This window comes from Grammomys surdaster, unplaced genomic scaffold, assembly GCF_004785775.1.
Source record: "Grammomys surdaster isolate TR1022 unplaced genomic scaffold, NIH_TR_1.0 149, whole genome shotgun sequence".
In the NCBI taxonomy this organism is placed as follows: domain Eukaryota; kingdom Metazoa; phylum Chordata; class Mammalia; order Rodentia; family Muridae; genus Grammomys; species Grammomys surdaster.
The window spans coordinates 9,466,964-9,481,681 of NW_021604607.1; the positions used below are offsets into that span (position 1 = coordinate 9,466,964).

A 14,718-nucleotide genomic window follows, 5' to 3' on the forward strand; every position below is an offset into this window, starting at 1 on the left:
TGAATTGTGAAAAAGATACAGCCTTTAAGGCTGCTTTCAAGGCTCGGACAGTGGAGTTCAGGTCGTCGCTGGCGGCTTCAGCTGGCCCAATCGTCCTCGAGGGCAGTTTTTGCCTGTCTCTGCGTTGGGCACAGTGAGTGTAGAAAGTCTGGGTCGAGACAGACATGTCGGCCTGACGCCTAGAGGTGTGGAGGCTGCAGCCCTGCCAGCCAGAAGGAAGCGAGAGGTGCGCAGTTCCCACCACTCCCATCACAGTACCGCTAATCAAGAATTGCGAAGTCGCGGTTTATCCAAATCCCTTCGCAACCGCCCTCTTTGATGACGTTACGGCACGTCCCTACTTCTGATTGGAGGAGCTCACTCGGCAACTCTCGCGATATTTTCTTGTCAGATATCCGACCTGGCTCCCTTTGCCGGGACCGGTTGTGGATTGCGCACCACGTTACAAGCTGCAGGGACGCCGTACACTTGACGGGCTTCCGGGATTCGTCCAGAGGCGGCGACACTTTGCAGACGTCCCCGGGCACGAGGTTTGGCTCGCGGGCGTGCTGTCTGTCAGGCGCGCTGGCGCGTGGGACTTACTCTCCACAGCGCGGCCGGGGCAGCGTGCAGGCCACCCCGAGGGTGCCACCCGTGGCCCTTCAGCGTTGCCAGGCTGTAGCTTCGGGCGCTGAGGTCTCCATGGAGACAGCCCTTTAACCACGTTTTCCTCTGTCTTTCTGTCAGTTCGAACTCCACGTGGGAGTTGGAAAGATGTAGATGGGAGGGAAGCAGCAAGTGTTACCCTACGGGCAGAGACATCAGGCTGGACTGGGGGATTTTCGGCCCAGTTCACCAGGACACAGGTTTATCCCTCGAACGCGCAGAAACACCGAGTCTATTTTTGTGTAGTCCCTAGGACTCCGGGAACAAATTAACTGCTGCTAACTTGCCATTTAAAATCAGAAGTGTCCCCTCAGTTTCCTTCCTCAGTACTTTGTACGCTGGCTGCTCGATTGGGAAATTATTTCCCTAAATTTAACCCAGAACTTCAAGTCCTTCCCTTGTTGTCTCTGTCTAGCTGTGTTCATTCTTTTTTGGTTGACTGCTCATTTGCCATTACTGTATTGACCTGCTGTCCAAATGAACTATAAATTACTTAGTTTCTGGAGCAGTCTGTCACTTCGCTGTAGCCTGTCCTTTTAGGTAGCAGGTAGCCTCCCATAATATCTCTAGCAAATGTTAATTAAGAATTCACCAAATTTTCATAGAGCATTTACTGCGTGCCTGAATGGTTAAGGAGTTGAGAACTAAAATACTGAACACAACCGTTCAGTTAATTCATTGCAATCTTTACGGAGTTTACTGCTAAGAAAAACAGGCAATATACAGGTGTGTAAGTTAGTGTAACTTTAGGTCGTAATACATACTGTGAAAGAAATAACACAGTAGTATATGAATCAGAATGATGACATTTTAGGTAATGTTACAGAAAGCTCTTGGGTGGTATTAAATCAAAACCCCAGATAATAGAAAATAAACCTTGTCATATGTATGGGGCAGAGCATTGTTTGTCAGATCTGGAAGTCTTAGGTCTTAAGATGGCAAAACAGATTCATCTGAAATAAATGGCAGAGGAAGCTGGGGCCAAATTGTTTTCAGGCCAAACACCCACATTTGGATATAGTAATTAATAAATTATATTTAGTGCAAGGGGAAACCTTTGGGAAGTTTTTAAGCAAGTGCATGGTTAGACTTTGTTAGTGTTTTTAAAAGATTGCTTTGATGACTGACAAGAATGGATTCTTCAGAGGCAAGTGGGGGCAGTTAGGAAGCTATGTCGGAAGTTTAAGTGAGATATTTTGAGTCATTTTCTGCCTAGGAGGTCTGAAGGTAGCCCATGCCTCATTCGACCACAGAGGTCTTCTTTTGACTTAAGCTGGAATCTGTCTCAAAGCTTTTGTTGAATTTCTCCAATACTTCAATGAGACAAAAGAAATCTCTCCTTCAAAGCAGCACCTAATTTAAGGACAACAGAGTGAGATCCCATTCCAAGCAACAGTAGTAAAAATCCTAAACAAACAAACAAGCAAATAAAAAGTCCACAGGTTTTGTTTTGCAAACCTGACCTCCTTAGCTCAGTGATGATTCTCACTCAGCCTGGGGCAGTTGTGCCCTCCAGTAGTGGCATTGTTGGGAGACATCTATTGGTCATCTTAATTTGCTGGCAGTAAGATATTCCTGGCATCTAATGGGGTGCAGGCTGGGGAGGCTCTAAGCACCCATAGTGCACAGCACAACATCCTCAGCAAGAGTTATGTGGCCCTAATGTCACTGTGTTGCAGGAGAAACCCTCCACTGGACCACTGCCTTAAGTTCTTCTTCCTTACAGAATCTGCTGTCCATCCTGTTTAGGATGGGTGTGAAGAAGAAAAGAGAAATGCAGTTTGCTGTACTGACTATCTGTCATCAGGATCTGGAAACTTTGAGATGTATGTGACTTTTAAATTTTATTTGTCCAGTGAACAAATTTGCAGGTTTACAAGCAGAGTGTTTGAATCTCTGGAACCTATAGAATATAGTGTTAATTCTTTTTGTTTAATTTTTCCATGTATTTTTTTTGTATATAGTTTTGGATAAAAACTAGTTTTGTTGAATTTTTTTTTTTTGTCTTTAGACTGAGTTCTACTTGCTATTTTGGTTTGTATCTATCTTTTTTTTAAAAAATAATTTTCTTTAGATTATGTATGTAGATACTCCCTGTATGTGCACATCTCGAGCTCACAGAGGTCGTAAGAGGGCATCAGATCCTCAGGAACTGTAGTTATGGAGTGTAGTGAGCTGCCATGTAGGAGCTGAACCTAGGTTCTCTGCAAGAACAGCAAGTGCTTTCAGCATCAGAGGCCCTTGATCTATTTTTATTTTATTATTATTTATATGTGTGTGCTGGCAAATTTTTTTGTCAGTTTGACAGGAGTTAGAGTCATTTGGGACGAAGGAACCTTGGTTGAGACAATTCTTCCATCAAATTTGTCTGTGGGCAAGTCTGTGTGTATATGTGTGGTAGGAGGGAATTTTCTTGATTAATGATGTGAGAGGGCCCAGCTTGTTGTGGGCAGTGCCACAGTGGATAGGTGGTCCAGCATTGCATAATAAAACCAAACGGAGTAAACCATATGGAGCAACCAGTAAGCAGTGTTGCTTCCATGGTCTTTGCTTCGGTTCCTGTCTCCAGGTCCCTGCCTTGAGTTTCTGTCCTGACTTCCCTTTAGTGATGTGTGGACTGTGACTTGGGACTTGTGAGATTAAATAAACTCTGTCCTTCTCAGTCTTTTTTGGTCATGGTGTTTCACAGCAATCGAATGCAGACTAGGACAGTGTGTACATGTGGGCATGTGCTTGCCCAGACACAGGGGAGAGCTCAGAAGACAGCTTTTGGGAGTTGGCTCTCTGCTCCACTGTTTGGGTTCTGGGGCAGAGTGTGGTGTGTGTGTGTGTGTGTGTGTGTCAAACTCAATGTCAGGCTTGGTGGCAAGTGCCTTACTTCCTCACCCATCTTGCTGCTGATGATTTCTATCCTTCTCAATTTTGCAGAATGTATAAGAAAGGTACTATAATCCCTATGTAGTTACATTATTGAAATTTTTGTTTGTGTTCCTTAGCTTTTGCTGATGCCGAAGGGAAAAATCTAGCTTCTTTGCTGTTACATTGTGTACAGCTCAGAGATGGAGTGTTACAAATCCACTCCCTTAAACAGGTAAAACTGAGATTTTGTTCAAGGGTGTTTTTTGAATATTATCATGCTAGTATAGATTTTAAAAATTAACTGACAGTTTTGGTTGCAGTTACTTAATGCTAATTTGTCACTAAATGGTAGTCTTTCTTTTTCTGTTCATTGTATAATGTCCTTTTATTCAGAGCACCAGTAGAAACAGTAACTTGCTTCTACAGACATGCGACTGTAAATAGGAGATAACTGTGTGAAATTTTTGTGAAGATATTTTTTAAAACATTATATTAATTTTGAACCTTATAGCTTTTTAGCAAACACATTTGGAAATTAATTTAAAGTATAGATTGTTCTTACTTGTCTTTCAGCATTTAGATTTTTCCATACATGGATACCTATTTTGAAACTAGTTAAATATTACTGCTATAGATTTTCAGTGCTGCCATCCATTAGGCACGTGACTCTCAGTGGAAGTGGTCTGGGAAGTAAAGAGGGAGGTGTTTATGTTAGAGGTTTGTAAATCTTGGAATCAGAATGGGTATGTAGCCTAGTTGGCAGAGTGCTTGCATGTATAAGGCCCTGGGTTTGATCCTTAGCACCACATAAATCAGACATAGTGAGACATGCCTGTAGTCTCAACTCAGGATGGAGAAGTAGGAGAATTGAAAGTTCAAGGTTATTATTATCCTTCTCTTCAAAGAAAAGACAAATGACTTAAAAGAATATTTGTAATCATGTAAGTTTGATCTATTTGACATTAGAAAAAAACCTTACTTTTTTTTTTTTTAAATTATAGATTGTGCCTTTCCTGGAAAATGTTGATAAAAACAACATATGCGATCCTACTATTCAAAGTTGTTTGGATATTTTAGCAGGCATTTATTTTTTCTTGACTCTGAAGAACCCCTTGAAGAAAGTTTTGGCAAGGTAAAGAAAAAGAAGGGAGATAAGTCGAATGCTACAAAAAATAGCCAGGACTGGGGACACACTTGATGGTAGTGTGAATACCTACCTAGAAGGTAGAAGGCCTTGGGTTCCATTCTCAGTGCTTAAAAGAAGAAAGGAAAAGAAAAAGCAAGTAAAGTCCATACACTGTTTTGGTAAAATTAAGCCAAAGTGTATTGCCACACATTTCATCTATACTGTGTGTCTATGTGTCTGTCTATTGCTACATGTTCATCTATACTGTCTGTCTGAGGGGCTTTAGAAAGCAAAAACCTTAGGTTATAGGATTTAAAAAAAAAAAAGCTGTGCATTTATTCAGTGGGCTACAGTTCTTTTATATGGGTATTTAAGTTTATCATCTTGCTCTTTTTCTCTGTTCCCATATATTCTAACAGGATTATATATGTGATATAAAATATTTAAGTAATATAGAAGTATACAAAGCAAGTAAGGCTGGAATCTACTATTTCTGCTTTGTTTCACTCTCTTTAGGAAAGGGTTACCACTGTAGTTTTGGTTTTTGGTTTTTAAATCCTTTTCTTTGAGTTTACCATGTGTGTACTACGTTTAGTTTTAAAATATTTATATAAACATGATTATATTCTACATAATACTCTGCAGTTCATATATTTTTTTTTTTACTAAAGTATATTTTGGAGGGTTAGTTAGATGGCTGTATGGATCTGGGTACTTCCTGTCAAGTCTGATGGCCTGAGTTAGATGTCTGGAACCTACGGATAGAAAGAGAGAAACAACTTCTGTAAGTTACCTTATTTCCATATGGATGCTGTGGTACCCATGTGCTCCCCTCAGGAAACAGACAGACAAACAGGGAGGAATTTCCATATCAGGAGAGCCCTCTTTAAAAAAATATTCACCTGTTTTTATTTTGTGTGTGAGTCTTGTGCCTGCATTTATGTCCGTGTACATGCTCCACCTTTTGGCTGTATCTACATGTGTATCATTATACATAGAATTCGGTTCATTTAATGTCCTTGTCACCGATGAATATCTGGTGTTTAGATTTTATTATTCTGGCAATGCTATAGTGATATTCTTTATCATATACAAAGTTTGTGTAATCATTTGTCAGTATTTCTAGAGTGGGATTTCTTGACCACAAGGCCTATTTTGTAGATGTTGTTATCTACTTTTCCTATGCTGTTTATTGTACTTCCACATCTGTGGGTGACACAGGTAATTTCTTTGTGTCTCTCCGGCACTGGATGATACTAGTCTTTATAATTTTAAAATCTAAAGGTGAGAAATACTATTTTATTATCCCTTACTTTCCCTAGATGATTAGTGTTGACCTTTTCTTGGTACGGGGTTTTTCCCTGGGGGGTCCTGTATGTTAGGATCGCTCCCACTGCACCCCATCCCCAACTCACGGGTGAACATTTTATAAGGTGTGGAGTTTGATTATCTTTTAAATTATTACTTGTATTTTCATTGTGCCAAATGCATTCTCTTATTTTTCCACCTTGTACATGATATGTTGCCTGTATGGAAATTAAAGACTGTGACTCTACTGATACTTCTCATTACATAGATTTCTAAACTTTGTACCTTGTTTTCTTATGCTTCCTTTAATTCTAGATTGTTTGTTTGTCTTACTTATTTTGCTCAGTTTAAAAATCTATCTAGAATTGGTTTTGAGTATTCGGTAAGATAGGGATTCAGTTTAGTTTTCTGTTTGACATAGGACCTCTGTATCCCAGACTGCTGGCTCATGTAGTTCTCTTCATCTTTGCAATATGTGTTGCCATTATGTATTTTATATAAACGTGGGTTTGACTATTTTAGACTTGTGTATATGTTTTGAACCAATCCCACTCTTTCATGAGTTACTTTTCTACTGAGTTTTCTTTTTCAGAACATTCCAGCTTTTAGATTTATTTCTTCTGGAAAAACAGTGAACTTTTCAAATACAAAATGCTTCTTTGTTTTAATTTAATTGGACTAAATTTGACATTAGTTTAGTTTTTATATTAAGAAAATTCTTGCTGAACATTTAACTGTGCTTTAAGCACATTGCTAGGAACTGGGATTAAATGAATAAAACAGGTTTAATTTTTCTTTTTGAATCTTACATTCTAAGGGGAAGATAGAAAAGCCTGTACCATGTGGTAAAGCCATTCTAATGGTGACTGCATGGTGCTTTAGTACTGTTGCTTTGGCTACTGCATTGAGAACAGCCTGGGGGTCAGAAATAGCAAAATGGAGCCAGGGAAACAGGTGAGAAGTGGTAGGCCAGGGAATTTCACTGGTGGTGGTGTGAGGTCAAAATAAATGTGAGGTCATAATAACTGTGTGAGGTCATAGTAAGTATGTGAGGTCATAATAACTGTGAGGTCATAACTGTGAGGTCATACTATGTGAGGTCATAATAACTGAGGTTATAATAACTGTGAGGTTATACTGTGAGGTTATAATAACTGAGGTCATAATAACCATGTGAGGGTGTAAGAACTGAAGTCATAATAACTGTGTGAGGTCATATTAACCATGTGAGGGTATAAGAGCTGAAGTCATAATAACTGTGTGAGGTCATATTAACCATGTGAGGTCACAATAATTGTGAAATTTTGTGACTGTATTTTGCAGGTGTGGTTCAGTATTTAACATTTGTATGGTTCTCACCCTCCACACTTAACCCAGTGATGTAAGGTTTTGCATCCTTTGGTTCTTTTATGCAGCTCACTCAATGGCCTACCTGAGTCTTTTGTAACTCAGGCTACATACAGTTTTATTCTTCGTCTTCAAGAAGAATTAGATACTGCTGACTTATATTCTTATAGAAAAGTAATCGATAACATATCTTCCTGCATGGAGAACTTTAACCTGGGTAAGCCAGCACTTCCTCAGTGCCTTTTCCTAGGTAACATCTGTGATTACATTACTGTTTTTAAATGTTCATTTTGGCAAAAACTCCTTAGCATTGTTATTTTTTCACCTGCAGGTAGAGCAAGTGTTGTTTATCTACTTAAAGATGGTAAGTCTTGATATTTTCTTTTGCTCTGGGGAGTAACAGTTTCTCTGAGTCATTTTAGAACTGACTCCTTTAAATTTCTTGGCAATACTAGAGTACTCCACATAGCTAAAGTAGACCAGGCTCCTGAAGTTTCTGCTTCTCCATGACATCATTTGTGGTAGATGGTTTAAAATGTTCCCGCACCAAAGCTGATTCTCAGGTTGTCATTGTCATCTCTCTGTTTCAGTGCTTCGTTTTCTGCAGAAGAGTTTAATTGAAATCCTGGAAGAAAACAGGCAAGTGCTGCATGTTTGCATGCTTGTGCACGTATCTGTGTGCATATTTGGAATTGTTTGTACAAAGGAAGCTTTCTTGAAGGTTTCAGAATGTGCTGTTTCCCACATTTGGATTGATTATTTAATGTTTTGAATATATATAAGTTTATATATATTTACATATAATATATTTTATATATAAATTTATACATATAGATTTATATGAAATTTAGAATATGTATATATATATATTCTAAATTTTAGTTGATTTTTTTTTAAGATAAGATCTCACTATGTAAACCAGGCTAGCCTCAAACTTGTAATATTCCTGCCACAGCCTCTTAGGTGCTGGATTACAGGTATGTACCACTGTGTTCAAATGATAATTCATTTTTAAAGATCAATACATTATTATGAGAATAAATGAGAAAGAGAAAAGTCATGTCTCCTACCTTTGATTGTGAGATATTTTATGAGTAAAATTTCCTGTTATCTCTCTGAAGACATTAATAATAGTATAATAGTTATCTTCTTTTTTTAAAAGTTTTCTTAGTTTTACATAGTCTGTTGTTTTTCTGAGTTTTTGTTCTCCCCTTCCCCATTTGTTGTGTTTGTCTGACAAGAAACTTTCCTTAGAAGTCTAGTGATCCTTGGCTGAGCGGGCACTCCTTTTCAGGAACAGGTCATTAATAATTGATGCAGATCTGTGCACTTGGGTGGGTTGACTGCAGGGTTTCCAACCTAGTCTAGTGGATGGCTCCCGGGAGGCTCTAGATCTGTGGCAACAGCATCATCCAATCTTTGCTTTAATATTCTAATTGTGAGAGAGACCTTGGCTTTTGATAACCACCTTTGGTGCACACATTTACCTAGTTCTCCTTTCTGCATTATGGCATAGCTGCTTTATCTATGTGCATTGTTTTCCTGACAGACACTTGCTGGATTGTTAGGTTTGTTTCTTACTGGAGAGCTCAGGCTGCACTTGAATTGACAATTGCTTACCCTTCTCCACAGGAGAATCAGTTGTCTGCTGGCTTAGAGGTTGGTTTAGAGTCCTCATTCTTTCCATTGTCTGCGCCTGTTTATCTCCACATCAAGCCAGCATTAAAGGTCTATGGTTTGTAAGCGTTTTGCAGTTGTAACTCTGGTTACCTCCAGTTTATTCTCTGACTTGATTTTTATCTTTCCTTCTTCTGTTAAGTCTGTTGCCAGTCATTCATATGCTTTGCATCTTCTAAAATATTGATGTTATGACCATGTTCCTTATGCATCTGTTTATGCCTGTTTGTCTTTTAAACCCTGACTGCTGGCTGGTTTAGAGAAGTTCTGTAGTGGAGTAGAAGTAATAGCTGTATGCCCACTTTAACCTGAGGTTTTCTGCTCCTTTCTCTCCTTTTTAGATTCTTGCTTCATCTGATGGACCTCAGTCTAATCCTACACTTTATCTTGTTCCTGTTGCTTTACGTTATCTACTTCTTGGTGTCAGCCACTGTCTACATAATATTTGGGATATCCAGTTAGCTCTCCTCTTCCTTAGTAGACTCAATAGTCACTTGGTTCCTAGATATTTTGACTTGGCTATTTTATAGGTGCTTCTAAGTCAATGTATGCCCTCCCACCCCCCAAAATTCACTGTCTTGAGATGACACAAACCCTGGTAACTTCCACCCTATTTTCTGTCTCTTTGAATTTGTTCATCTTTGATACTTCATATAAATGAAATCATATAATTTATGAATATTCATTATATGTTTATCCATATATTCATATTCATTATTTTATATATTTGGGTCATTAAGATACAGTCTCACTGTATAGTCCAGGTGGGCACTGAATTCATGATTTTCTTGCTTTAGCCTCCTGAGTGCTGAGATTGCAGGTGTATGCCATCATGCTCTGCACCATCATGTTCTACTGTCATGCTCTATACCGTCGTGCTCTGCTCTGTGCCGTCATACTTTATACCATCATGCTCTGTGTTGTCACATGCTCTGTACCGTCATGGTTTATACCATCATGCTCTGCTCTGTACCGTCATGCTCTGTATCATCATGCTCTGTACCATCATACTCTGTATTGTCATGCTCTGTATTGTCATGGTTTATACCGTCATGCTCTGCTCTGTATCATCATGCTCTGTACCGTTATGTTCTGTACTGTCATGCTCTGTACCATCATGCTCTGTATTATCATGCTTTATACCGTCATGCTCTGCTCTGTACCGTCATGCTCAGCCTGCTTGTCCTTTCAGGTCAGGCTGCCTTCACTTGGGATGTTTTCAAGACCTATTTATGTAGTAATATGTAGCAGGATTTTATTCCTTTTTATAGCCAACTACACTGTATATATATGACACACTCTTGTCTATTCATCTGCTGACGTTTTGGCTTTTTCTACCTTCTGGCTGCTGTATAATGCAGCTTTAAACATTGATGTGTACACAAGTTTTAGTTTCTGTTTTATTTCTTTTCTTTTTTTTCTCCCTTATTTATTTGTTTTTTGAAGTAGCTTCTAACTCTGTTGCCTCAGCTGACTTGAAAGTCAACTGTCGTTTATGCTGGTCGGTCTCAGACTTGTGGCAGTTCTCCTACTTTAGCTCCTGTGTGCCTCTCATACTTGGCTCTGCTTTTAGTTCCTAGAATTATATACCTAAGAGTGTAATAGCTGGGTCTTTTGCTTATTTTATTTGTTTTGAGGCAGTTACAAACTGTTTTTCCCTAGCTTGAGTTTTAATAGTATCTGTTCTCCCCTATTGAAAGTAGCCCAAGAGGGACAAGGTTAAAGGATGGGAGACCAGTTGAAAGTGATTGTAACCCAAAGGAGGCATGAGAATCGTCCGGATCAGATACTGCCATGGGCATGGTGTGAGTCTAGATCTATTTTGAAGACAGAACAAGGTTTCCTTACAGATGGGATAGAGGGGCTGGGGGGCAAGCGTGATCTCAGTATTTTTAGAGATAGAGATCCTATGAGGTAGCATGGGTTTGGAGTCAAGTATGAATTAGAGAACTGAGAACTAAGAACTGAGTCTTGGGGAACTTGGCCATAGAGTAGGCAGGCTGGGACTATATCTCACTGTCAGAGGATCTGTTTAGTGTACCTGAAGCTTCAGATTGGTCCTTCACGCCAGAGAGAAGGAGATGAGGTATGAGAGGCAGGAGAGACATAGACACGCAGGTAAGTAGTTTAGGGAGAAGAGAACTATCTAGTCATATGTCTGAAGACAGAGTCTAGGAGAGCGTGTTGAAGGCAGGTGGGAAAGGAGTGTGCAGACAGTGTGTTCACGTCTGTACTTGTCTCGTTACGTCTTCACTTCTTCTTTTCAGCATTCCTGAAATAGGGAGTAAGTAAGGTTAGTGTGGTAAGAGTATCAGAAGTTTACTTAGTAGCTGTGTAACTGGAATGCTTATGCAAATGGGATAGAGACATGTCTGCTTTAATCCCAAATAGACGGGTACAGGACCATGCTGGGTTTAGGGTGGGGAACAAGGGTGGTGACAATTATATTTAAATTTTCTTCTGAAATCCTCTCTTTTCTTTTTTGTAGAAAATTTCCTGGAAATCATATTGTTCAAACACAGTTGATGAATGATTTGCTGGTAGGTGTTAGGGTTACCATGACATTAGTACAGAAAGTACAAGGGCCTCAGAGTGACCTGTGGAATGATTCCAGCTCCTCCATCTGGAAAAGTATGTGTGGCTTGCTGAGCATTTTCACCGATTTTGTAAGTGATGGTAAGTGTGTCAGTGTTCAAAATGATGGGTAGAACTGCATGCCAGTCAGCTTTTGCCGATACATGTAATTTAGATATGGAACTTCTCTGTCAGTCTATGGAAAAAGGGCCTGGATCACATGATTTTAATGATTTTTTTGTTTGCTTGTTCTTTGTCTTTTAAATATATGAGTCCAGCAAGGGAGGTTGAAGAACTTTTCCCAGTTTGCAAATATATATGTGTCAGCATGTTTATTGTGTACAAAGGAGAAAAACCAATAACCTCATTGTTGGAATGCCACAGACTTTAGGTTATAACAGCCGGACGGTGGTGGCACACGCCTTTAATCCCAGCACTTGGGAGGCAGAGGCAGGAGGATTTCTGAGTTTGAGGCCAGCCTAGTCTACAGAGTGAGTTCCAGGACAGCCAGGGCTACACAGAGAAACCCTGTCTTGAAAAAAACAAAAAAACAAACAACAACAACAAAAAAAGAAGAAGTAGTAGTAGTTAACAAATCTAAGGAAGATTTTTGACAGACATGTTGAACTCTTAGTGGTATTATATTCCAGTAATGACACCATTGATTATGGGCCTGGTTGCCTGATTCCTCATTATATCTCTTATGTCTGTGAGAACTACACCAGTAGGAAGCTAATTGAAATGAAACTTCTCTTCATGAGAATATTTAATTAATAAATTAAAATGAAGTAACTCAATAGATTGTCACCTTTTGTAACACCTGGTGATTGATGTAGTTGGCATTAGGCATCAGTAATCACAGAAACAGAAAACTAGAGAAAACACACCTCTTAGATTCTTGTAGCTGCCACCTGTTATCTTCGCAGAGGGATTGAATTCGAGAGTGGTGCTATCTCTAGGTTAGCTGCCAGTTTGTAGGAATCAGAGGACTGCATTGAATTAAACAGAGGACATAACAGGAATAAACAAATGCAATATCCTGGTTGAAGAAAACTCTGCAAATCAAATGGGCTAGAGTTTCCCATTAGAGATAAAGGGATAAAGTCAGATAGAGGAAGAGATGGTGTAAGATATCGACATTTAAAAGGTGATGTGGCTGCTGCCCTGTCTAGAGATCGATCCTCATTTATGAAAGCTATTGAAGAGCATGGAGAAGTCAGCAGAGTGTTTACTCAGAGTCCAAAGGGAACTACGGTTGGGGTGAGGTCCATAGCTAGATCTTCTGGGCAGGAAGCTCAGTTCTCCTTTTCTGATGATGAGTCCAAGCATGGTCACTTTCTATGACATATTTAACTGTATATGTGTGTATAAAATCTTAAAAAAAAAAAAACCCACCAAAACCAAAAAGGGGTTACATAACATTTAAGTATTACAGAAAAGGTTAAATTATCCTTTCTCTTCATCTGCTGTTCTGTGTAGCAATGTAGATAAGAATTTAACTTAAATAAAAAATAAAATTAAAAAACAAACAAGTGAACAAAAACAAAAGCCAAAACAATAACAGCAGCAACTAAAACCTAGTAACATGGAGCTGGAGAGATGGCTCAGTGGTTAAGAGCACTGGCTGCTCTTCTGAAAACCTGAGTTCAATTCCCAGCTCACAGCAATCTGTAACTCCAGTCCTAGGGGATCCTTTGCCCTCTTCTGCTCTTTTGGACACTGTACACATAAGATGCACAGACACACATGCAGGTAAAACACTCATATACATAACAGTTTTAAAAATTAAAAAATTTAAAAAAGCTCAAAAAAACTAAACTTTGGTTGGACAAGATGTCTCAATGGGTAAAGACTTTGCCACCAAGATAGATGACCTGGGTTTGATGCTTGATCCTTGGAACTCACATGATGGGAGAAAATAGAGTCCTACAACTTATCCTCTGACCTTCATGTACACACTGTGGAGTGCATGTGAACACACAACACACACATCCCCCAAAACAATGCATGTGAAGTGCATGTCAACACACAACACACACACTCACACACACACACACACACACACACACACTCACACACCCTACAACAAAACATAGGACCTGTTTAGAACTCTTCTTTGTAAGAAATGGTGATTTCGATGTGTTTGCTGGGGTAATTGTTTTAACACTGGTAAGTAGGAAAAGTCTTAGCTTTATTATTTAATTAGTTTTTCTGTTTTTTTTTACTGGACTTTTTGGAATTTAAAGGAAATTAAATTGCTTGAGGTTTTTTTTTTTTTTTAAAGTAGAATTTTAAACTTCTGTGTATGTGTATCTGAATATGAGTGCATGTGGGTTTCTGAGGAGACCAGAAGAGGGTGTCTGAGCTAGAGTTCTAACTACTAAATCCAGGTCTTCTGAAAGAACAGCAAGAGGTAAAGATGGTGTAACCTTTGAGCCATCTCTCCAGACCTAATGAGTTACTTTTATCAAGACAGAATTTATAGACAACTTTTCACAAGATAGTTAAAGAGGAATTTGATAATCTGAAAAAATAAAAGATTTTGGTGAAATACAGAGAGGACAGAATTTTAAAATTTTTTAAAATTTATTTTAGTTTTATGTGTATTGTGTGTGGTTATACAAGTTTATGTACACCGTGTGAATTTAGGTGCCTGTGGAGGTCAGAATAGGGTCCCTGGAACGAGATTTATAGATGGTTGTGAGCCTCCGTTTGGGAGATACTGAGAATTGAACCTGGGTCCTCTGTAAGAGTAAGTACTCTTGACTGCTGAGTCATCTCTCTAGTCCCAAACACAGTTTTAAAGAGACAGCTTATTTTCTCAGTGATTGATGGCACTCCACTAGTGCTATTCTTAAGGAATTTAAAAGCTTTTATATTAGGAAAGTGTTTAGCTGTAGTAAAGTGTAGCTAGTAACAAAGTTGAGCTGATGCCTTGTCAGCAAGGTTTCTAATTAACGTGGTAAAGATTTTTCACGTAGGCCCTCAAAGCTCTCGAAGAAAAATTGTGTTTGGAATACAATGGGATCAGTGGTGGGAAGGGGCAGGTGATGGTGTCACAGGTGTGCTAGAGTCACAGATGGTGAGGTTAAGAGTAAGATGTTGGACTAGAAGAAGGAAGTTCATGTACTGAATATGTACTGGGCTTAGCCTTTCTCTTCATTTTCTTCTAAACTTTATGA

General features: G+C 39.1%; 1 protein-coding gene across 1 annotated transcript in view; it reads left to right on the forward strand.

Annotated features, from left to right (window-relative positions):
- Positions 1 to 402: 402 nt before the first annotated feature.
- Positions 403 to 14,718, forward strand: part of Thada (THADA armadillo repeat containing) — a 288,692-nt gene continuing 274,376 nt past the window's right edge. Inside the window, exons 1-8 of the mRNA XM_028765113.1 lie at positions 403 to 530; positions 2,372 to 2,471; positions 3,642 to 3,736; positions 4,506 to 4,636; positions 7,354 to 7,502; positions 7,617 to 7,649; positions 7,876 to 7,924; positions 11,451 to 11,638. Of these exons, the coding sequence (XP_028620946.1) occupies positions 2,396 to 2,471; positions 3,642 to 3,736; positions 4,506 to 4,636; positions 7,354 to 7,502; positions 7,617 to 7,649; positions 7,876 to 7,924; positions 11,451 to 11,638 (721 nt within the window). The 5' untranslated portion in view covers positions 403 to 530; positions 2,372 to 2,395. The remainder of the gene's footprint in view (positions 531 to 2,371; positions 2,472 to 3,641; positions 3,737 to 4,505; positions 4,637 to 7,353; positions 7,503 to 7,616; positions 7,650 to 7,875; positions 7,925 to 11,450; positions 11,639 to 14,718) is intronic.